This window comes from Fukomys damarensis, unplaced genomic scaffold, assembly GCF_012274545.1.
Source record: "Fukomys damarensis isolate Sample0158 unplaced genomic scaffold, DMR_v1.0_HiC HiC_scaffold_24, whole genome shotgun sequence".
NCBI lineage: Eukaryota > Metazoa > Chordata > Mammalia > Rodentia > Bathyergidae > Fukomys > Fukomys damarensis.
The window spans coordinates 66,192,821-66,218,560 of NW_022900936.1; the positions used below are offsets into that span (position 1 = coordinate 66,192,821).

At 39.9% G+C, this 25,740-nt stretch overlaps 1 protein-coding gene across 3 annotated transcripts in view; it reads right to left on the reverse strand.

Annotated features, from left to right (window-relative positions):
* The window catches only part of Kpna1 (karyopherin subunit alpha 1), a 91,623-nt gene that overhangs the window by 50,442 nt on the left and 15,441 nt on the right, over window positions 1-25,740 (reverse strand). For all 3 annotated transcript variants that reach the window (XM_010617966.3, XM_019206688.2, XM_019206689.2), the window contains 3 exons: window positions 21,642-22,013; window positions 18,988-19,127; window positions 16,649-16,823 (listed from right to left, as the gene is read on the reverse strand). In XM_010617966.3, coding sequence (XP_010616268.1) covers window positions 16,649-16,823; window positions 18,988-19,127; window positions 21,642-22,013 — 687 coding nt within the window. The remainder of the gene's footprint in view (window positions 1-16,648; window positions 16,824-18,987; window positions 19,128-21,641; window positions 22,014-25,740) is intronic.

Here is a 25,740-nt window from a genome sequence, read left to right on the forward strand (position 1 = left end):
CGGCGTGCGCACTGCGCCTGCGTGCGGGGGCCGGCATGCGCGCATGCGCAAGCCCCTTTCGCCTCCAACCGCAGAGGCTGCCGGAAAGTGTAGTCTTCATATGTCTATCTCGATCTGGGACTCGCAAATCGCGCGCGACAGCGGTGTCGCGGGCGGGGGAGAGGATCCAGATGAGGAGGAGGTTTGCAATTGTTGGAAAAGGCCGGCAAAGTTCTGTCTTCCAACCTACCTCTACTACGCTATTCCAGGGCGGACCGAACCCCCTTCGGTTTCTGTGTCTACCCTCTCACACAGTAGATGCCTAATACTGTACAAGTTTGCTGAATGGATGATTGAAGGCGGAGGGAGTATTACAAAGTAACTACAGCGCTTCACCTCGGAGGGTTCACATGCAGCCTGTTTTCGGGAACCCTCTAGGTATTCTCTCTTTAGTTATTACCCATCCCCTTTCCCTGACAATTTATAAGTGCCATAATATCATTAAGAAATTTTTAACACAAATACTTGCTTTCCTCAGTAGGTACTCTGAAACGAAAAATTTGGGCAAGTGATCGTTACTATTAAATTCTGTGGAATTCTTTTGAGGGAAGAAATGAAATAATGGCTTCAACAAATGAAAAACTGAAATCAGTCAAGCAGAGGTCGCCAAAAGAAAAGTTCCATGTGTGACTCGGTTTACCAAAACAAAACACATCCTAGGAAACAAAGTGAAAGATGGAATTCCTGGGTGTGGTGTCTCACGCCCGTAGTCCCAGCACTTCCGCCAAGAAAGGCTAAAGCAGGGAAGTCACGAGTGTGGGCCCAGTCTGGAAACGTAGTGACCGAGGGAGAGACCTTGTCTCAAAATAAAGGACTGAGAGAGCTGGGCGTGGTGGCTCACAAGAATAATCCCAGAAGTCGGGTGGCTGAGGCAGGAGGATCACTGTGAGTTCGAGACCAACCTGGGCTACATAGTGAGTTCCACGTCAGTCTCAACTACATAGTAAAGGACAAGGGATGCAGTTCTGCGCAAGAGCCCTGGATTCAAACCCCAGTTGTAAATATAGATTACTATAATGCATTTATAAGTGTTGGAGAGGGGAAAAGAGGGCCATACTAATTGAATTCTAGACTATATAATGTTTATTTTCTTCCTCCCTCCATTCTCCCTTATCTCCTCCTTCCTCTCATTCACTGATGGTATGTTTATGAGAATCAGAGTTGAGTTTCAGCAGAAGGTCTGGAGAAAAGGAAGGAGTTTTATGGGGGAGACTGGGGCAGGTATGGCTGACCATAGCTAGGCTAAGGACAGATCACTATTCTAATCACGAACTAATATTAATTATTCAGAGATGGACTTGTGAAAGCAAGTTTGTTCCAACTTGCCCTGACTCCTGCATAAGGCATAGTCCTGGAAGGGCTCAGTCAAAGCTCGCAGGGTTTTATTGGTCTGTCCCTTTGGCAGGGTCTCCTCAGCTCCAAGAAACAGTGCTGCTCAGTTTTTTAAGAGTTAGCAATCACCACAGATTTGGAAAAGTGATAATAAATGTCAGGCTCACTTCTCAATGGTTTCTCTTTTTTTCCATATCTAGCATCCACACATTCTCCCTGCCTGTTACCTTTGCAGTGCATTAATGTTTTTAATATTTTCTCCAGTTCTTAGTATAGAAGAGTTGGTCCAAAGTAACTGCAGTAGGTCATTGCTGGAAGCATAATTCCTATATATGTTACCTGTACAAAAATGTCATTATACCATATGTGCTGTTCTATAAGCTGATTATACATTGAGAAACTTAAAATTATAGATTTATATTTTTTCTATCACAATCAATGCTGCTATACATAGTCTTGTATACCTATACTATGTACAGGGAAACTACCTCTTAGGGTGTTGCATCCTTAATGTCATTAGATGTGCTAGGCAAAATGCTGAAATACTCCCCATGATCTCTGTCCCATGAAGTATGCCTGTGTAATCCCCACACCTTGAGTTTGGATGGAATTCTTTTAGCCAATAGAATCTAGCATGGACGATGCAATGTCACTCCCCTGATGACATTTTATTATATAAGACTTTGTCTTAGAAGACTAGAGCTAGAGACTATCCTGCTGGCCCTGAAGAAGCAAGCTGTTGTGTTTTAAACTGCCACATGATAAGGTGACCGGGAACCACAGCCTCTAGGAAGCTAGGTGGGAGTCAGTAAGAAGCCAGGGTCCTCAATCATACAACCACACGGAAATGGATTCCACCAACAACCTGAGAGCGTGGAAATAGATTCATCCACAATCAAGCCTCTAGATGAGATGACAGCCCGACATACTTCATTGCAACTTGGTTAAACCCTAAACAGAGGAGCCAGCTAAGCTGTGTAACTGTTGGCCCACAAAAACTATAAGATAATCAATGTGTTTTCAGCCTTTAGGTCTGTGATAACTTGTTACACAGAAATAGAAAATTAAACTAGGTATTGCTGGATTATTTTACAAAGTGTTGTACCAACTTTTATGTTCCATGCTATATAAGATTCTCCTTTTTATGTATCTTGGTAACATTTGCAAATTCTGATTTTTAAATTTTTGCCTACTAGGTGTGGAAATAAATAAAAATAATATAAACTGCATGTGTGTTATTACTTGAATATAAAACTATGAAGAATATTTACTTGAAATTATATATTCTGTTGTATTTCTTCTCTGCTACATACATGCTATTGATTAAACAATAGCAGTAAGACCAGTAAAAGGTAGCACCTGGTAATAATTAATAAAAGTACCAATTAAGCAAATAAAAGATTTAAGAAAAATATGACAATTTAAACACAATGTTTCAGGCTGGGGATTTAGCTCAGTGGCTCCTAGTTCCACTGCCTGCCTCACAAGCTCAAGATCCCAAATTCAATCCCGGTGCCAAAAAAAAAAAAAATAATAGTAAAATAAAATAAAACCAAAGTTTTTAGGACCTGGGATTTAGCTTAGTGGAACAGTGCTTGCCTTGCAAGCACAAGGTCCTGAGTTCAATCCCTGGTACCAAAAAACAATGTTTCTATCCTCTGTAAAGCAATTTATTTTAATTTTTATGGCATATTTAAATTTTATAGGCCATATTATTTTACATTCTTAAGACACATAAATATAAGAATTTTTAAAAGAATATAAATACAACTAAGTAAGCAGATATTACCTATATTAAATTTAAAATAATGACTTGGTTTTTTATGATATGGTAGGATATTTTTATTGTTTTCTTTTCCATTAATACTGCTTTGAACTCCCTGTAGCCTTTTGGACCCCCCCCTTTTATAAAGAAAATACTGTGAAAAATATGGTAAAACAATACAGTCAAACATAATTTTGACTTGCAACTCTGCTCTTATACCTGCATTGCACTGATTCATGTTGTCAGTGCAAAGTATGACATCCAGCTAGGTTTTCTCTCACCAAAGTGTTTGAGAATTTTATTTAATAGCACAGAAGGTTATTAAGCTCATAGGAATTCATTTTCAGCTCTCCAAAATGTCCACCCACTCTGTATGTACAGTCAATTAGGTCCTTAGTATCTATAAATTAAGCATCTAGGCATTCAGTATCTTCAATACCCACCACTTTTAAAACACTCAGAAACGTGTCAGACATCATTATAAATTAAACCTCTTTTCTGGAAAATAGTTTTAAAGCACAGACATAATCTGAAATCATGAAATAGGAGTAGATTTCAGATTAGTTTCCAGTTTGTATAAGGACATTCAGAAAGTTCTGTTCAACTTATCTTTTTTTTTTTTTGGTACTGGGGATTTATGGAACTCCGTGTGCTTGTGACTCAGGTGGTAGAACCACTGAGCTAAATCCCAGCCCTTGGTTGTCTTTTTCTGGGAATTTTTTTCTTATTTTAAATTCAGAAACAATCTTATCTCCTCCCCCACCCGCATTAGCTTCTCTCTCTCTCTCTCTCTCTCTCTCTCTCTCTCCTCTCCCTTCTTTTGTATTAGGGATTGAACCCAGGGAGCACTAAACTATGTCCCCAATCTTTTATACCATTTTTATTTTTGGACAGGGCCTAAGTTTTCGAGGTTAACTTCAAACTTGCAATCCTCCTGCTTCAGTCTTATGAGTAATTGGGATTACAGGCATGAGCTACTACTCAGTTCAGTCTTTTTGTGGGGGGTGGAATTTGTGTTGTTCCTGCATTAATTTTGAACAACTCAAGTCTTCCTTTTCTTATTGGCACTTCAAAGATTACATCCTTTTAGGCCTGGTGTGGTGGTGCACACGCATAATCTATCTCAGCACTCAGGAGGTTAAGAGGGATGCCTTGAGTTCGAGGCCAGCCTGAAGGAAGAAAGGAAAGAAGAAGGCAGACAGGCAGGCAGAAAGGAAAGAAAGAAAAGAGAGGGTGGGGAAAAAGATTCCATTTTCTCTCAACTTGGTACCACAAACCTCATGTGTATGCATGTGGACACCTCAGACCCCCATTCCTGCAAAAAATCATCCTTTGGCTTTTTATTGCTGTGGTGGTGGTGCAGGAGATCGAATCCAGGGTCTCATGCATGCTAGGCAAGCGCTGTACCTCTGAGCTACATTACACTCCCTTGACCATTCTTAATGCAGACTATGGCATAGTGCAGGAGAGACCCAAGAAAGAGATGCAATCATGCACTGAAAGTAGACTCAGCTGTTTCAAGAAATTTGGTGGTCCTTGATACCTACTGGGTGGGCTTACACGTGAACAGTGCAGGATCTATTCTCTTGGCCCTGTGGACTAATGGCCTGGTTGTGATGGATACAGCCAGAAGAGCATCAGTATGGGACTCAAGCATGGGTCCCATATGAAGTGATCTTTCAAACCAGTGGTCCAAGGTAGAATCCCCTGTTGCTTAGATCCAAGGGTAACGTATGAGAGAATAACATGCTTCTTTCAGAGAGAATGTAAATTAAGGTAAGACAAGGGGAAAGAAGATGTATTATGTCCAAGAGGTTGAGGGTGTGAGGTCATGAGAGTTTAGAAGTACAGGAAATAGGATTTGAAAGTTAGAGGTGAGATTAGCTGGCCTCTACATTACAAATAGTACGTTGGAATCAAATGTGAGCCAAATCACACTGTATTCACCCTTTATCAGAGCTTGGGGTTTTTTTTTGCATGTTTGTTTGTTTTTGAGACAGAGTCTCACTATGTAGTTCAGACTACTCTGGAAGCACTGTGTAGTCCACGCTGGTCTCGAACTCACAGTGATCCTCCTGCCTCAGCCTCCCGAGTGCTGGAATTACAGGCATGCACCACCACACCCGGCTCAGAGCTGTTTTCTTTGCCTAACATACCCTTCCAGTGATCTCAGCTTGAATTTCAGTTCCTTTTGAAGGCCTCTTCCCGATCCCTGATTAATTAATCCTTCTCCCTTTTAACTTTTTCTGAAGAATCTGTAGTTCTCTTTTTATTATACCTAATCATACTTAAGTTGCTTGTATCTACCTTTCAGATTATTCAAGTTAAAAGCTCTGTGGTGATAGTTGCCTTTTCCAGGATCATATCCCTAGTACCCAGAAAGTGGCTGAAATGTTTCTCATGATCAGTAAATATCTAGAGAATTGTGACCTTGGCTTCATGGTGCCTGAGCAGCACTGCTTAAGAGGGCTGTATTCAAATTGAATATTCTGCTTCCGATCTTTCATTTTGCAAATAATTTCTCAGAGCCAGTTACTCAAAGGTTATTTATTTTGATATGTAAAGCACTTTATAAAACTCTCTAGAAAATCTAAAATAATTCTGCTGTCATATTTTATATCATCATTTTAGAAAATAAATGGTTTGGATTATATTCTGGAAAAATCTCATCGTTGCATGCAAAAATTTTTTTTGCTGTTACCTACAGCGAAAGAGATGAACAACAATGACAAGGAAAAAGAACAGTCTCAAGCGTGTTTCGGTTGGTGTCTGTCTACCCTAACCCCAAGAACTAAAGACAAAGGCGAGAGCACCAAGATCCTACTACATTGCTGGTCCTTCCAATGATCCAATCTATCCACATAGATGACCCATTTGCAATCGTCAGACCACTCTGCATCACTGATGGTTATGATTTAATTTTTTCTCCCAAAGCAAGGCCATGTGAGTCATTAAAATGGTGTCAAGACTAGTCAACAGAGCTGCTTCTTGAGAATTTCCCCCAAGGCTGCTGTGAAGAGAACATTACTGGTCCTGTGACCGCTCAGGATCCTGGATGCATACCCACAGATACTGGGGCATAGCCTGTGTGCCACTAAAAATAACAAAGGTTTCAGGGCTGGACATGTTGTCAACCAGGCTGTCGTGACCATCTATGGCTCCAGGACTCAGTGGTGGAGGGACAACATTTAACTGATGACCCTGGCAGAAGGAGCCTGTGAGTACATCAGCCTCAAACACATAGATCAGCTTATCGGTGGCAGGTGTTTTCTTGGCCTTGTCTGCTAGGTTTTTGAGGTTACTGGTGAAGTATATGCCAGCTCCATATTTTGGGTCTAATAAAAGAACAAAAAAGGTTATTATTATTATCTGACCAATAATATTGCCTGTTTGGGTACTGTTACAGCTTGTATATAAAAGTCCCCCCAAAAGGCTCCTGCAGTCATAGGTGAAGAGTTTCAAAGGTGGCTGGATTAGGGTGTGTGATTATAGATTAAGACTGAGATACTGGGATGAAGGGTGTGGATAATGGAAGCCCCACCCTGGGAATGGGTGACACCAATCTATAGGCTTATAGCCTGGATGGAATAGAAAGGGACAGAATGCTGCTTCACTATCTCTGGCCTGCTTGCCATGGACTGTTTCTCCTCTGTGATGCCCCTCTTCCCTGCCACCCTGCCTTGGAGCCAACTGACTATGGACTGAAACCTCTACAGCTGTAAGCAGAAACAAACCTTTCCTCCTTTGGGTGTCCAGTCTTTTGTCTCAGCCACAAACAAAGTAACTAAGGTACTAATATGTATTGCATGCTCTAATTCTCCAAATAATCCCTTCCTCTCAGTTCCAAGTGCCTGTAGCTAAAGCCAAGGCACCCACAATTCTTTCCCTTGAAACAAATTGCTACTGACACCTGCATTCAAGAAGCTAAGGACCTCAGTAATCCGCTGTTCAAAACAATGTCTAACATCACTTAGAGGGGTTGAGGAATGCAAATTTAATATACACAAGGCCCTGGGTTCAACCCTGCAGTGCTGAAAATAATAACGTCAGAGAGAAAAAAATTAAAACTTATTTGAGAGGCTGTATTTTCATTTTCTTTTTCTTTTTGGTACCAGGGATCAAACTTGGGCCCTTGTGAGGCAGGCGGCAGAACCACTGAGCTAAATCCCCAGCCCAAGAGAGGCTGTATTTTCATTCCTTCTTTCCTTCCTTCCCTTACTCTTTTTCTACACTTAACAATAGTATTTTAGGCAATAGAGCAGCACTGTTAAGTAGAAATGAAATATAAGCCACATAAGAAATCTAAAATTTTCTAGTAGCCATATTAAAAAGAAACAGATACAATTAATTTTTTATTTAGCCCATAGGATTCAAAGTGCTCTCACATCTCAACATTTTAATCAATATAAAAATTATTGCAGAAATATTTTACATTATTTTCAGTAGGTCTGAAATATGGTATTTATTTTATATGTACTGTAAATCTCAATTTAGATTAGTGCCAAATAGTCCCGTGTGGCCAGCAATTACCACATCGAACAGTGCTGGTCTAGAGATTCAAAAATGACTGCTTTCAAACTTCTCAAAAGTATCTCTGTGCATGGCAAAGTAATATTTTGAGATAAAACTAAAAGTTTTTTCTTTCTCAAAAGTTTCTTCTTGAACTTTGTTCTTCCTCCCCTTCTTACATTGAGTTCTTGTCACTTATTACCTCCTGAGCAAAAAAAGACAAGTTCAACTGGCCCAGTGTTGCATACCTGTAATCCCAACACTCTGGAAGCCTGAGGCAAGAGGATTGCAGTGAGTTCAAGGCCAGTGTGGGCTACATATGTTGCATTCCTTTGTTTTGTTTTGTTTTTTGTGTCAAAGTCTCCATATGTATTTTAGGCTGGCCTGGAACTCACTGCAGCCTGAGCCTCAAACTCCCAAGGATCCTTCTGCCTGAGCCTCCAGAGTGCTGGGATTACAGATGTGCACCCCCACACCTGGCATAAACCCAGAGGATTCATAGCATGGAGTTTTAACAACAAACAACAGAGGAAAGAATAATACAAGATACTCTAGAGCCGTTTTCTCACTGCAAGACAAATAAAAGCTCTCTGGCTAATGGAAAGAAGAATCTGAGAAGATGTAACAGATCTGAAAACTTTGAGAAGGGGCTTGCTTAACAGCTCCACTGTTCAAAAGGACCCTGGGAGTCAGCATATGCACAGTAGAAACCTCATAAGTGGAGGGGATGCCCAGTGCTGAAGGGATCATTGTCTGACTCTTCTGGGAGCAGTCTCTCATCCAGCCTGGTACTGAGTGGAAAGTAGCAACGCTGGGGAGGGTTCCAGGACAGGCAATGATAATTCAGGTAGCAAAGCATAGATTAGATAGGGGTGTGTTTTGAGGCAAAGAAAGGACCTGGTAGTTTAGGCCTAAGGAAAGATAAAGGGAGTATGAACAAAGGTGGAAGTGCTCGCTTCAGCCGCACATATATGAACAAAGCTGGGCTGATCTTTATGATAACTACAGGTAACTACATGTAAGGGTGAAGCAGCTGAGTGTAGAAATAGAAGCCTATAATCCCAGCACTCTATGTGGCTGAGGCATGAGCATTGTAAGTTTGAGCCCAGCCTGGGCAACTTAGTGACTCAGAACCTGTCAAAAAAAGCAAGAATGAAGGATGGTAATAGTTTAGCCTTGGGAGACCAGGTAGGTAGATGGTAATGCTATTAGCCAGGGTAGAATCAGAAAACAAAGAATATATTTCTTACAGAAAAGCATAACCAAGAAAAGGAAAAGACCTCAGGGTGAGGTGCCTATGATACATCTAGGTAAAGATGTTCCAAGGGCAAAGTAAGATATATGGCCCTGCACATCAGGAAAGAAGGATTTAGGGTTAGGAATTTGTAGATCGTCATCATTAGAAGAATCGAGGCCATGGGAATGTACATAACCACCCAAGGGGACATTGTGGAGGAAAAAGAAAGTAGATTTTCTTTGGAACTCAGGAAAGGACCACCTTTAAAGCACAGGAGCCAAGGGCTGGGGATTTAGCTCAGTGGTTCTGCCGCCTGCCTCACAAGCACAAGGTCCCAAGTTTGATCCCTGGTACCACAAAAACAAAAAGCATGGGAGCCAGGCCTGGTGGAGCACTTCTGTAATCCCAGTACTCAGGGTCACTGCGAGTTCAAGGCCAGCTTGAGCTACATAATGAGTTCAAGGCCCAGTTGCACTATATAGTGAGATCTCATCTCTAAATAAATAAATAAAGCAAGCATGGGTAACAAGTGGATACACAAGATTTTAAATTACAAAGGCAAGAACTCTGTGGTTTTTGTTTATTGCTACATATTTTTGGCACCCCCTAGCATAAGGCCTGATTTATAGAATGTGTTTAATAAATAACTGTAAGGGACTTCCAAGAAAATAGTGGAGAGGTAAGCAACAATTCTGCCTCTCCAAGATTCACAATCCAGACGATGGAAAATAACAACTTGGGGAAGGAGACAGGAGAGAGACAGAGAGAGAGAAGTGGGGGGAGGAGGAGAAGACGAAGAGGAGAAGGAAGAGGAGGAGGAGGAAGAGGAAGAAGGAGAGAGGAGAGAGAAAAGAAGGAGAAGATGAAGGAGAAGGAGAAGAAGAAGAAAGAGAGAGGAGAGAGAGATCCCTGAGAACCAGGAGGGGTCTGACAAAAACTAAAACTTACAGAGAAATTGAAGAGACAGGAAGGGACAATCTGCACTTTTCCCCAGGCCTCTGGCTTAAGGCTCACAGGAGAGACTGAATTTAGAAAGACTAAGTAAAAGCTGGGGACTCCAGAGAGTTCAGAGAGAAGCACAGTGGTGGAACAGACAGCTGTCCTGAGAGCGCAGGATTCTGCCCCCACAAGAGTCCTTCAGCAGCCAACAGCTGGTCAGCCAGTGAGCCACTCCAGTCCAAGTGTGCACCAGCCACATCCCCTGAGAGAGTGGTTGGGCAGAAGCCATTCTGGGGAAGGGTTGGCACTCTGACTGGGGACTCAACCGCAGCTTCAGTGCAGGGCTCCCAGTCTTACACTACCACAGTGATCAGGTGAGCAGAGCCGTCGGAGACAGCAATGATCTGGAAGCCTCAGTCAGGCTGGAAGGAAACCCCCTGAGGGATTTAAGCCAAAGAACCCAGGGTTCTGTTGATAAAAAACTCAAGGTTAGTACTGTTCTATTGGCAGCCAGTCTAATTTTAAAATGTAACAATCTGAGAACAGAAAAAAAAGGACCCTTTAACATTTTAACAGCTGAAGTTTGTTATAAAAAGTTTATAATAAATGAGATGGAGAAAAAATATTAAGCAAAAAAAGAAGAACTTGGGGTTAGAGAGGTATTTAGCACCTGCCTGAGCTCTATTCCTGATACCAAAAAAATAAATAAATAAATAAAATAATAATAATAAGCTAAAGGCCCTGCCCCCACAGCCAGAGGCAGACTCAGCCTGAGCTGCTCTGGATTTGAGGATCACAGGCCCTGCCCAGATCCTGCTGCCTGTTGGTGCCTGCACTCAGCACAGCTCTGGGGCCTGACCGCCTTCTTTATCTACCAGTGTGAGCAGGAGCACATCTTGATTTAGACACCACCCTAAGATTGTTGATCCCAGAAGGAAAATCACAGATGAATTTTTGTTTGTTTTGGTTTTGTTTTTTTTGTGGTGGCTTCTGTTTTTTATCATTTTGTTTTGTGAGTGCATGAATTGTTTTTAGTTTTGTTTCTTTTTTTTTTCCTACCCTCCTTTCTTCTTCATCAGTTTATTAGAGATTGGAGAAATTTCTTTTGTCCTTCCTTGCTTATCTCTTTTCCTTTTTTTTTCTCTTTGTTTTTCCTCTTAATTTTTCTTCCTTAAATTTTTTCTCTCTTATAAGTCACACATGTGTAAATACCGAATAGTTTCTCTGGTGTGAATAATCTGCAATAGTACATAAGATCCTAATAAGATTACTGACATTTAGAAATGGGAAGAAACAGCTTAAGGTGTAGGGAAGGTGGGATGGGTAGGGGAAGGGTAATAAGGGAAAAGAAAAAAATGTGAGATAATGAAAAGTTGGAAATAAAGTGTTTGTAGATGGGGAGGAGAGGAGGGGGTGAAGGGAGGGCAGGGGTAAGGGGAAAAAATGAGAATCAAGACTTGTCATGTAGAGGTACAAGATCCCAACAATGAATGTAACTGTACTGTATCCCTAAAATGTACCAATAAACTCAATTAAAGCTGAAAAAAATTTTTTTCTCTTATTCCTACACCCTATAATTTATTTTTTCTTCCCTCTTTTTCTTTTATCTTCTATTTCTCATTGGTTTTTTTTTCTCTTACCTTTACCTAACTCTATAAAGACCCTTCTACTCCCCAGTAGGATCCTTTGTACCACTTCTCTCTTCCTTCTCATAGTCTTATACTTTAAGGTTTCGGTTCTTTCCCCTAGCATTCCCCCATTCCCAAACCCCCTATCTCTAATAGTATAAATATAAAGCTTTGTTAATCATCTAATAGTTAACTCTGTAAAATTACTGTTGAATTCTTTTCTACCATCGGCAGAAATATAGCTGTTACGTTTAGTACATATTAGCTACAAGTCAAAACCTGGGTTTTTACACCATAACTGTGGATTTCTTCTCTACAGTTAGGGATGGTACATAATTGGTGCTTATGGTATGTTAATATGCAACTTGTCTTGGACAATACTACTGATTTGCTCGATATTACCACAGTTCCACAAATATCCTTTCTGTGTAAGCCAGTACTTTAGTGACGTTAGCAATATTAGAGTACATTCCCAGAGAACTCGGTTGTTGGTCTAATTACACTGCAATCTTACTTCCCCAATTAACCAAGGAATCAGATCTTGGGGCTGACACAAAGGACTACAGTTAGCCATGCCCTAAGTACATCGCAGAAAAGCAACTAAAGAGATCTTTATACTAGCCACAAAATCTTTACATTATAAACATCCACAAATCTCAGCACAAAAACCAAACCAAAACAAACAGGCAATAGAAACATGAGAAAGACAAGGCAACAAAATACTTCCCAGAACTCCCAGCTTCCCCAAAGCCAAAGAAGCGGTTACAAAAGAGCAGAATATCATAAGCCACGTACCAAAATTACTTGAAAGGGTAACGGAGGAGAAAATAGAACAAAGGGGTACTCAGCAAGACCGCAGAAGATATAATTAACAGATAATGGAAATAATAACCATAATGATCCAGGAGCTTTCAGAAGACACTAATAAAACACTACAAAAACTAAACAGAACAATACAAAACATGAATAACCAGTGTCACTGAAGGAAAGATATCTTCTTTTAAAAAAAATTATTTTGAGACAGGTTCTCGCTATGTAGTTCAAGCTAGCCTTGAATTCACAATATAACCCAGGTTGGCCTTGAATTTGAGGTGATCCTCCTGCCTCAGCCTCATACAGACATGCACCACCATGCCTTGCCATGACAGCCATTTAAGAAATGATGCTGGAGGGTTGGGGATTTAGCTCAGTGGTGCTGCCAGCTGCCTGGCAAGTGCAAGGTCCTGAGTTTGATCCTCAATACCCCTCCAAAAAAAAAAAATGATGCTGGAAAACAGGCTATACACATGTCAAAGATTGAACCTAGACCCAGATCTCTTACCATGCACAAACTAAAAATCAAAGTGGATCAAAGATATAATATTAAAATACAAACAATCTGCTAGAAGATACAATAGCTACAACTCTTGAAGGCATAGGTATAGACAAGGACTTTTTGAAAGCAACCCTGGTTGCGCAAGAAATAATACCAATAGGGTCGGGAATTTAGCTCAGTGGTTCCACTGCCTGCCTGGCAAGTGCAAGGTCCTGAGTTCAATCCCTGGTACCAAAATAAACAAACAAACAAATCAATAAATAAAAAATAATACCAAGAATCAACAAAAGAAATCACATCAAACAAAAAAGCTTCTGCACAGCAAAGGAAACCAGCAAGAGTGGGACAACCTACAGAATGGGGAAAATGTTTTGTTAGCTACACCTCAGACAAAGGATTAATATCTAGTATATATAAAGAACTAAAAAAAGTCAGACCCTCCCAAATTTAAAGACTGAATCAAAAAATGGGCATCTGAAATAAATAGATGAAGAAGTACAAACTGCCAATAAATACACAAAAAAATGTTCAACACCACTGGCGATTTGAAAAGTGCAAATTAAAACAACACTGAGATTCCATCTCTCATTCCAGAAAGAATGGCTATCATCAAGAAATCAACCAAGAAAAATGCTGGTGAGGCCTTGGAGAAAAAAGGAATGCTTCTGTACTGTTGGGAGTATAACCACTGTGGAATTCAGTACAGAGATGCTGCATAAATTGAAATTATAAGTTTTTTTTTAGCCCAGCTATTCCATTTGTAGGTATCTTCCCTAGAGTTAAAGACATCACACCACAGTAATGTATGCATACCCATGTTTGTAGCAGCACAATTCATAAAAATCTTGGAAGTGGCCTATATAGTCATCAACAGATGAATGGATAAAGAAAACATGGTGTTTATACACAATGGAGTACCTCCCTGCATAAAGAAAGGTAAACATGAGTCATTGGTAGGAAGCCCCTTGAAGGAAAATGGATGCACCTTGAGACCATAATGTTAAGTGAAATAAATCAGACATACAAGTTTAAATATCGTATCATTTCTCTTATAGGAGAAACCTAATCTATAAATAAATTGCAAAATAAAAGACAATGGTAAAAGAAAGAGAAAAGTTACCTTAATCTAACAATGATAATGCATCTAAAAGTGTACCTTGATTTAGTATGATTGCCTTATACGTTTTATATGGATTTTGGCCTGTTAGTCTGGTTGTTAATCTGTATTTATAATTAACTTGATAAGGACATATAAAATAAATGATTCTGGAAAAAAATTTTAAAGAGGAGGTAGCAAAGAAAGGGGAAAAAAATCAGAATTGAGTTGTTATATGTACTTGTACCAATTCCCCACAATGAACGTGTTCATTAGGTACTGTAAGCATTACTAATAAAATTTTTTAAATTATGGAATGAATGAGCCCAATAATGGAATTGCAAGTGTGTAGACTCCTTCATTAAAAGAAAACCCTACATAACTAGGAAGAGGTGGATGGGTTGAAGGGAGAGCAGGGGAATGGGGAAAAAATAAGAACCAAGATACATCATGTAAAGGTACAAATTCTCAATGATGAATGTAAATGTATTGTATACCTAAAATGTACCAATAAAAGAATTTAATAGAAAAAAATTCTACAAGCAAGAGGCGAACTTAGCAGAACTGGCTAGAAGGCAAGCACAGAATAAATGACAAGAAGGAAGTGAGAAAAAGAAAGGAGGGAGGAGGCAGGTTTGGCCGACAGAAGCCCTGTGCCTGTGGCTGGCCATCTAAATTGACTGAGAGTCCTATTATTTAGAATACTACAAGTCTGAAAAAGCCGAGATTTGTACTCCACATGACAAGCATCTGTGGCAGTGAGATTAACATCTCTGAGGCTTGTTTAGCAGCATCAGTTTATAGTTCTCTCCATGCCACAGAGATGAGTCCCTTGGCACAGGTGACTTTACACGTAGTGTCTACCCATGAAATGTACAATCTGAATTGCTTCCCAGCAATTGCTGTTAAGCTAAGGGATTTTGCAGGTAGTCACGAGCAAAGAGGCCCAAGGAAAAAGATGAAATTCTTGAAGCTTAAAGACTATATGGAAACAATATCTTTGGTTGATTTTGAGGCTGTAAACTTGACTGGAAGTGAGAAGGCCTCATGCCTGCTGAGTTTTTAAAGGAACCATATTGCTGAAGAAATCACAAGCCTGGCTGTACCAGCCTGAGCAAGTGATAGCCTGTGAGGCAATCCATGGTCCCCTGGCAGGTAATGGACCTATATCACATAATAAATATCTCCCACAGTGCAAAAATAAGGGTTTACTCTACTCCCAGAATAGGAAGTCCTTACTATTCCTGACCAGTCACACATGATAAATCGTGTGGGCCAGTGACTGTTTGTTGCATGTATATTTGTGGTACCGGGGGTTGAATTTAAGGTGCAATTTGAGTAGTGTTGAATTTAATTGCACTGAGCTACATCCCCAGCCCTATTTTTGAGGAAGGGTCATGCCAATTTGCCCAGGCTGGGCTTGAACTTGCCATCCTCATACTTTGGCCTCCCAGAACGCACTACCATGCTCTCTCTTCCCTTTCAGAAAGGGAATTTTCACTGCACATTTCCCGTTCCTTCTGGTATCATTATCTAATGAGAATGTGGGGGCAATTCCTTGCCTTTAATCTTTTAGAGAGAACTGCCTAGACTTGAGGCTGATGATGAGCCTAGATAAGACATCAGGACTCTTCTTTGGGAGGATGGTGTTGTTCTGGGAGGAAAGATGTGTATAGATGTTAGGTAGAAAATTAGCAACGCTGGGCACAGGACTGAGAAGAGGACTCACCAGATTTAGAAAACAGGAAGATACTGATGATCTTAGCAAGAACAGTCTAAGTACAGAAACTAATGAAGAAGCAAATGAACGTTGCCAACGTAAGACTTTGGCAGTGAAGGGAACATACAGATCATCGCATCTTTGATCGAACTCAGAAGGTTTCCTGGCAATGGTAATTCATTTATTTTTATCTCTAGGAAATTGTCTGTGCTCAATTTTTACCCCTGCTAGTGACGAAGTTCTTTTCGTCAAAAAGATGAATCCAGACCTGTGGCTTTCTAGAAACCAAGACTGTTAGAAGTGACTCCAAAGCAGAAGCCATGCTGCACATTTGAAAGGTAAAGGTCGGGGGCTACTAGTGAATGGACCAGGCAAAATGAAACTGCACTGCTAGGTCCCCCTGTGATGACTGCTGAAGTCCTTGGCCTCCTTGGGAGATAGCTAAAGCCAGAAGGTTTCAATGACGACTGAAAAAGAAAGGGTATCGTATAACAATTAAATGTCCCATGATTCTATATAATTGAAGAGAGATGTGGACACTACACCTGAAACTCCTGTGATTGAAAAGGATATTGAGATGTTACTCACTTCACCTACCACATCTAATTCACTCACTAGTAGGCTACAAGAAATGAAAAGGGTTAACTAGAAGACCAATTTGAGACCAACTGTCTCAAATTTAGGGAAATGTCCTTTTAATTAAGGGCTGAGAACAGCTCAGTGGTGTTGTTAATAATTTTGTTGAGATTAGTAAGCCAAAAAGAAAAAGAAAAAAGCCCAAGGTGCTCTCTTGTGATAAGACACAGAAACAGAAATGAGGGAAAAAACCAAACAACAGTGAACTGAAGATCCTACTCCATATACTTTCATCAATGTAAAATGCATTATCAATAACAGACATGAAGGAAAAGTTTAAAATAAACCCCCTCTGAAACACTTTACCTCTAAATTCCAGCTGGAAATGATTCCCCACCCCACAGGATGATGCCTTTACTAGTGAGCTATCTGCCGATGTCTGCTTCCCAATTCCCACAGGAGTAGCCCCAAGCATGAGGGGCTGACACCTACCACAGGGCACAGAGTACAATCTCTGGAAACCAATTCTGCAAACCGCACTGCAGAGCCCACGTGGGACTTGCTGAAACAGCCTGCGGCTCACGGACTGCCTGTGTGTTCTCTCTTCCATAAGTCTCTTCTTTCTTTGGAAGGCAGCCATAAGAACCGGGTTGTCTATCTTCTCCACCTATAACCCAAAGAAAAGAAAAACTCAAAAAGAGACCGGAAAACAGTGACTCAAATTGCCTCTTGTACTGCTTAAAAAATAAAGGTGCTTCCTTCTATGCAAACTACTTTACATATAATTTGCTTTTCAAATAAAGTTGCGTAAGATTCTCTCTGGCCCCAATCTTCTCATTGTTTGATATCTATCTCTTCAGAATTCTCTGCTGCTTCTTCAATGGATTCATTTAATAAAAATTCACTAAGCAATCACAATGTGCCAAGCACTAATAATGAAAAGGTCAGCAACAGTGTCTGCCCTCTTAACCACTTACCGATCCAATTATTTAAATACAAGATGACCAAACATTGTGTATTCTTTGTTAATTTTTATAAAGTAATATAACAGAATTACACATAACAGTTTCATCAAATTTATTAAATAATTTTTCTGTTTAGAGTATATCTTAAAACATCCAATACACAATGCACTGCTGGGGCTAGGGATTTAGCTCAGTGGTTCCACCGCCTGCCACGCAAGTGCAAGGACCCGAGTTTGGTCTCCGGTACCAAAAATAAAACCCAAAAGGCAAAAAACACAATGCAATGTTGCAATCTGGACAGGAGTATCTAGTTTCTTTCCAATTTTTCTTTGCATTATTATTTTTCTTTGAACAACACACTTTACAGTGTTGTTTTGGCTTCCTTTTTTTTTGGTGGGTGGTATAATTTCAATAAAATGTCTACCTACTAAATGTAATGGTGAAAGAGCTAAAGGTGTAGGGAAAGTGGGAAGGGTAGGGGAAAGGGAATAAGGGAAAAGAAAAAAGTATGAGAAAATGAAAAAATGGAAATAAAGTGTTTGTAAATGGGGAGGGGAGGAGGGAGTGAAGGGAGGGCAGGGACAAGTGGAAAAAATGAGAGCCAAGACCTGTCATGTAAAGGTACAAGATTCCAGTAATGAATGTAACTGTACTGTAGACCTAGAATGTACCAATAAACTCAATAAAAAGCAAAAAAATAAAAAATAAAAAAATGTAATGGTGAAGACGTTGACGACAGACATCCTGGTTGGTGTTTTGCTATTTTGTATTTTTCAATTACTTGGTCTATTAAACCTAATCTAAATTGTAAATGACTTTTTGATCCCCCTTGTTTTGAATCAATAACAAATGAGTTCTATATTGTTTGTTCCAGAAGGTACATCATATTATATGATAATATTTTCCCTCGCTTTGTGAATATAGAATAGCTTGTTAGATGATGGTCAACCCTGTCAACACCACCCATAGAATTATTATAATCATTGACCACTGTTGGAATTTTTTTAGTTTCATTTCTTCTTTCAAGTTCTGTCATTTCTGTATCACGAATAGTTGACAAGATGTCTTTTTTGTTTTTTCATTTCACAATAGACTTTCCTCTCGAATATGCTAACATTCCTCTCTCTTTAAGTTTTTTCTTTTGCAGATCTTTTAGCCCTTCCTTCCTGCCCATCTCAGTGTCCAAAATTGTCCATTTTATATTGTAAAAGGATTTTGCTGAGTTCTGGAGAAGTACAGAAATTATATCTAATGTACTTACATGTTTTTATCAATTGTAGCGCAACATTATAGGGTATTTTTCACAAATAAAATAAACACAAATTAGTAAAAGAGGAAACCAGAACTTGTTATTAGATTTCACTCGAAACAAACACCAAAGGTAAATACAACATTCTAAATAAAAAAGTATGCAAAAAAAGTCGATTTAAAACAAATAAATGGACATACGAGTGTATCCCGTGCTAACAAGAACTGACTCTTGAAATGACCCCTGCTCAAGTGATGCTCGGGGTAAACAGTTAAGTGGTTAAAGTTCATGGTTTAGTAAGAAGTGAAAATACGTAAGTAATTACAATACACTGTGATAAACACTGTTTGGTTTTCTTTTGTATTGCCCAAAGGTGGGCAGATCACTGGTTTCTGGATCTTGAATCTGGCTTCTCTACGTCTTAACATCATTTCTTCCACGTGACTCCAACTCTACTTCTGCCCCTCCCTCCCTCTCTCCCTCCCTTGCCTTCCTTGTAGGATCCCAGGTCACTGGGCAGCTAGCTTAGAGTCATCAGCAGGTAAGCTTTTCCTTTGGCTGCAGAACCAAGTTAATAAGTGGCAAGATGAGCCAGGCCCCTCCTTCATCAGGTATACCTTTATAACCAGCAAACCATGTTTTTTAAACTGTTTCTTTTGATCCTCAAGTTCTTGTGTTAAAAGCACTGGCAATCGCTGGAACAAGATCACTTCATTCACTTCATCTTGTGGTTTTCCTTGCTGATCAGTCCATTGTCCTAAAAATGAGCAACACAAAACTTCTGTCTCTACGTTCTGTAAACAGAAAGGTTTTTTTGGGGGGGGCAGGTACCAGGGGTCGAACTCCAGACCTTGCACTTTCGAGGCAGGCAGCAGCACCACTGAGCTAAATCCCCACCCCTACGACCTGCTTTTGTTCAAGCAAGTTCTTTATTGGACAGGTACAGGTGGAGAAATAGAAATCTCCCCCTCAAAAATTTGCTTCAGTTTATTTTAATTTGGCTTAAAACCAAATATACTAAAATGACCCAATCCCTAGTACATTATCTAATTGAAAGGGCTCAATTTAACCACAAAAGGCCCCTTCACTAAAGGTCTGACTTTGTAAATCTGAGAAAACTCCCATAGCAGAGGAGTGTTGAAGCCAGAAGACTTCAAAGGAAGAGACTAGGAATTAAATTTGGAGACCAAGAGCTCACATTTATAAGGTATAATATTAGGGTTAAGTTCATTTGAGTTCAACAAACATTTTTCAAATTCCTACTACATGCCAGGCCCTGGAATGGGCACTGGGGACCCAAAGATCCATCCATGAACTTCTGTGGTCAATGGTGCTCACCAAGAAGGATTAAAAGAATAGCATAAAAGGAGGGTGACACTTAACTTCTGTTTTTCTTGAACGTTTATTGTTCTGATGACTATTTGATGTTCCCTAAAATAAGAGCGTTTCAAAATCATCCATTTTGTTAGTACTCTAAATTTTAATCTGAGAGATTTCAGTTTGCATGAACCTCTGAAACACTGCTGTGAAGTAATATATGAAACCTGCTAAATGCTTACTCAAAAATGCTGTTTTGTTTTGTTTTGTTTTCAATGCTAAGGATCAAATCCAGGACTTTGCACATGCTAGACAAGTGCTCTACTGCTGAACTACATCCCCAGCAAAAGTGCCATCTTGCAGTGGAACAAAGGACTTATCTTCATTCTAATTGCTAGTTGCTGAGATAGTGGATCAAACTGATGAATGCAGTTAAAATAATGGCACAAGCTTTATAGATCAGAGTTTCTTTGTCTTCTGTTCTCCTGAACTGAAACCAGTGTCAGTTTAAATAACCACATTTATTATCTTTCAGAAACTAAGTTGAAATCATAATCTTGGTTGTCATGCTTGTATAATATTTTTATCCATGTTTTTAGTCACTGAGTTTTCTGTGAAATGTAGACACAACATGTATCGCAAACTTGCACTCACTTTGATCATTTCTTCCAGACTTTTGTTATTGTTGTTGTTGTTGCTTCTGCTGTTTTGGAAACAGGGTCTCACTGTGTAGTTAAGCCTGGCTTTGAACTCACTATGTATCCCAGGTTGGCCTCAAACTCCTGGCAATCCTCCTGCCTCAGCCTCCTGAGTGCTGGGACTACAGTCATGTGCCACCACAGTGGGTGTTCTTGACTGATTTTTACAGACACATGGAAATAAAAGGTCCTATGAAATATTGCATCTGAGTCTTTGAACCTCTTCTAAGTCTATTCTCCACATTACAGCCAGGGAACTTACTAAACACATCTGATCTTTTCTTCAAATCCTCCATGGTTTCTCATTTGCTTAGGAAAGCTATGAAAGCTTTCATGAAGTTTATAAGGTCTTATATAACCAAGTCTCTACTAACAACCTTATTTCTAAAGAGTTGCTTTCTTTGCCTGGCTAATGGCTACTTATTACTCAGTTCTCTGTTTAGGGCACCTCTGTGAGAAGCCTTCCTCTGACCTCCCAGGTCCAGGTGAGGTGCTTTTCTTCAACACTTCTAGAGTACTTTCACTTTCCGCCAACATAACTCATCTGCTTGCTTGCCTGTCAGTCTTTCCAATTAGACTTTGAACAGGGACAATGTCCACCTTGCTTACCCCTAGTACCTAGCACAATGCTTGGCAGGTATCATGGTTAAGTACACAGTAGCTGAATGAGTGAAACAATCCTGTTTCCCAGAGTGGCATTTTAAATGGTGTAATTTCCTGGTTGACTCTAGGGCTCTGCTGAAAAAAATCTTCCAGACCCCAATTTCCACAGATATCCTGATGAATAGGAGATACTAAAGTGTACCAATGATGATGACAAGGCTCAAAGTAAAAAAATTTACTTAGGGTTTCTGTTGCTGCCTCAAATAAATACAATAAAACTCAATGAAAGAAATAATCAAGTGGAATGTGTCTATATTCGAAGGCTCACTTTGTAGGCTCCCTTTCCCCCATGGCTTGGGCATAGGTTTTACTCTAGGCTCTCCTACAACAGCCACTCAGGCAACTCAGGTGTCGCATGCCCCCTCCCCTCCACCCCCCTCCCTCTGTGTGTCTTTCATTTGTTAATAAATGACTCAGATGACAGAAAGGGCATCTAAAAATGGCTCGTAAAAGCTTATGACCTAACACAGAAGCAGGATGGCTTGCTCCTTCCTCTCCCACTCTGGTTTATCCACACGTGTATGAGCACAGTCACACCCAAAGGAAGCACAGCTGGGAGAGCTGACTTTCTAAGTTAACAGGAAGCTACGCACCTGACAAGCTCTGAAGGCCTTGCTCCTTTTTTCTTATTATTTCCTCCTGAACGTCACATAGCATATGTTCAATCTTCATAACCACCTCAATGCAGTCAGCCTGAGCTCCTTTAATCTCCAATTTTGCCTTCTCCGGATGGATAACTTCTAAGATGCAGACACGTGAGGTTGTTTGAAGGTCAGACAAAAATTCATGTTCCTTTTTGCCAAGGTACAGAATGAGATTGTTCTCAATAACGTGGTGGTCCCGGGAGGTCAGGATCTTTTGGATCCAGGCTTCAGCCTCATGCATCTCTTCCAGGTTGAATCCCATAAGATTGACTCCAGGGGATCCATCTTCAAGTCCATTTCCTCTGCTCCACTGGTGGGGGACTAAAACAATTAGTATAAGCAAACATGGCAGGTTAGGGTTTGTTTGTTGGTTTGCAAAACTAAGAGTTGAACCCAGACCCTTCACACTGAGCTATACCCCAGCCTTTTTTTATCTATTGAGACAAGGTTTTGCTAAGTCACTAAGTTCCCCAGGCTGGGCTTGAACTTGTGATCCTCCTGCTTCAGCCTCCCAGAGTGCTATGATTACAGTCATGCATCACTGTCTGAATGTTGGTAGATTTTTATTATTATTAGTAGTAGTAGTAGTAGTAGTACTGGGGATTTGACTCGGAACCTTGTGTGGTAGATTTTTAAATGGTGCACAACAAAGCACTCAAGGATACCATCGTCATTGTCAACAGTAGCAGCTCCAATTAAATACCTAAAAGAGGCAATGGATATAAAGGCAGTCTACATGTATAATTTACAGCCTCCTTGGGAACACAGAATTTAGCTTGTAAAGGGGTTGGATTTGTCATATCTGGCCTCTGCTATGTGTCATCTGTCAATTCACAGATGTGTTTACCTTGTAAACTGGGAATGGGATTTTTCTTAACCTACTGCTACTACTATGTTTAGTCAAACATCTCTAAAAGCTACAGACCTTAATGAGTAAAATGATTTTAAAACCAATTGTGAATTTCTGATTATATAAATAACACAGTTATCACTGGGAAGTTAGAAAATTGTCAAAGTACACTGAAAGCAAGAAATACCTATAATTCCACTACCCAGGATTCCTTACTTTACCTTATCTGTGTGTTACAGGACATACAGACCTCCTGTTGTTTAGAGTGGAGTTGGGAAGCACCTTTCACCATCTCCACAACAAGCACTTGATGCTTATAGCCCAGCAGAAAAGGCTAGGGGACCTGCTTTTAACCATCCAAATCCACCTTCCACAAGAAATAGAGAGGAGAATCACCGATGAAACCCTGAAGTTGAAATTGTAATGAATTTGACTCTGAGATTTGCAAAAAAAAAAAAAAAAAAAAAAAAAAAGTACAACGGACTAGTTGAGAGGGAATTAATAAGTGATGCAATATCTAAAACATATAAAGAATTGCCTTGAATCATTAAGAAAAGAAAGCAACCCAGTCACCAACAGCAAGTGTCTCCTTTCACAGAGGAGGAAACACAAATGGTTCATATATATACATGAAAAGGGGCTTATCTTTATTAGCAATCAGATAAATTAAAAAATCACCCACTAGGATGGCAAAAATTCCTAGGTGTAATAATATGGGAAGGATGTAGAATAACTGGAACTCCTATATTCACAATAGCTATAAAACTGGAACGATCACTGTATTATTTAAAGAAACTTTTGCACTTGTATCAGAATGCTACAAGAATGTTTACAATCTTATTTTAATTCTGGTACCAGAAATCAAACTCAGGACCTTGCCAGGCAGGCAAGGCAGCACTGAGCCACATCCCCAGTCCTTCTCATTCTTATTGGCAACAGCAAAACTGGAGTAATCTTAAGTCATTCAATAGTGGAGTATTATTATAGCAGTGAAAAGAAAAGAGCTTTACATGGATGACTCTCAGAAACATCATCTCAGACACATATTTTGTGCAAGAAAAGTAAGTTGAGCCCTGACTTTGTTCTAGGCATTATTCCATGGGCCGACAAGTATTCCTTTATTTCAGCCTCAAAACTCTGCAAGCACTATTAGTACTATCTTACAAATGAGAAGAGTCAGTTAAGACTCAGTGAGTCATTAAGTAACTTGCCCATGTTTATAGGACAAATGAGTGGTGGCCACAAAGTTAGTAGGTGTGGGCATCTGACCCCAGTGTTTACATAATTCTGCCTCCCAGGAGTGATGCTGGGACAACAGGGAAATCAGCAACTTTCTCCTGGTAATTACGTGGCTCCAGGAGCTATGAAAAAGCACTAAGACAGAACTAGACAGAAACTCCCTCTGAGTAAAAATAAAAGCCAGTGTTTTACACAAGAGTAAAAGTGGCAGAGGTATTTTAATTGCAAGCCTACTTTTTTTGTTTGTTTGTTTTCAAACCTTATTATTCCAGGGAGCTTATACTTCTTTTTATGAGAAAATTAAAATAACACATAGTGGTACTTCATTAATCCATCATTATTAAAAGAAGTGTTCCTCTAGAGAAATTTCTGAGATCACTAAAGCAAGCTCTTCTAGCACCAAGACACATTTAATTTTAACTATGTATTTGTTTGCCTGCTTGTTTGTTTGTTTATTTGTTTATACAGGGTCTCACTATGTAGCACAGGTGGGCTTTGAACTCTCAGCGATCTTCTTGCCTCAGCCTCCCCAGTGCTGGGATCACAGATGTGTACTGCAACACTGGGCCTAATTTTAACTACTTACTACCTAAATATTTCAAATGAAAATATGCTTCTCTGCCTTCTTAACTAGTTTAACCTTTCCTTGACAATTTGAAATAATGATCAGTTATTATGTCAACTATTATCCTATGTTATTCTTTTATAGATGCCCTCAAGAATTACCATTATAGAGCCGGGGGTTTAGCTCAGTGGTGCTGCCGTCTGCCTCACAAGCGCAAGGTCCCAAGTTCAATTCCCCAAACCAAAAAAAAAAAAAAAAAGAATTACTATTTACATAGTGAAGCTTGACCTATGATTCAGATTAATGACATGCAGACCTTTGTATGTTCCTTTTTTCTATGTCTGTATGTTCACCCAAAACTCCCCCTCTTACCTAGCCACTCTGAATTCCTTATTGTTCCCCGGAAATGCCCTGCATTTGTCTACTCCAGTGGGTTTTCTTTACCTTGGGTGCTGCCCCCCAACAGACAAATACTGCTGGCCACCAGAAGTCCTGCCCTCCTCAAAGCCCAACTTAGAATCGTTCTCATCTATGAAGCCATTCTCGACTCCCTTTCTGTCAGAAGTAATCTCTCCTCTAGCCCATGGGGAGTTTGTCCATTTTTTCATTCATTATCTGTGCCCTGGCGTTTGTTTAATGCTTTGTAATTTATAGGATATCTTTATATACACAATCTCCAATTATCCTCACAATACTGTTATTATCATCACTTTACAGACAGATAGGCTCATAAGAGACACAGTCCTAGGCCAGAACTCTTAAAATACCCACTTCATTGAAGATTCCACCTCAGTCCACTCAAATTCTACTACAGGAAGGAAACTATGAAGCAAAGCTATTCCTTTGCCAGCCCCCAACAGCCAGGATTGGTTTAACCCAGTGATCCTAAACCTAGCTGAGAAAAAAAACTGACTAGGGCCATACAGAAACTGGGTTAGACTAAACCCAGAGTTTCTGAATCAGCACCCCTAGAAGCAGAACCTATACTCCGCTTCTCTGTGTCTTAGACTTTCCATCATGATCCCAGTGACTGCTTAGGTTCTCATTAACAACCCATGTATCTGCTACTACTCAGAAGTGTTTTCTGTAATTACTAATGAGCGACCCCATTTAGATATTTGGAGAAGAAAGTCTGATTAGCTGACCAGCTTGTGGAGGGCAGAACTTGTTATTAGAAAAAATTATAGACCTTATCAGTGAATGAATGAATGAACTATCCAAACCATGAATTATCTATTGCAATTTAGTTTCCCTCTGTTGACATCATGAAATGAGACTGAGCAAGAACAGAATCACGGTCAGAAGGTTGGTATCCTAGAAGAGGCACAATGAACCATTTGGCTTATTTATTCTTTTTTTTTTTTTTTTTTTTTTTTTTTTTTTTTTTTTTTTTT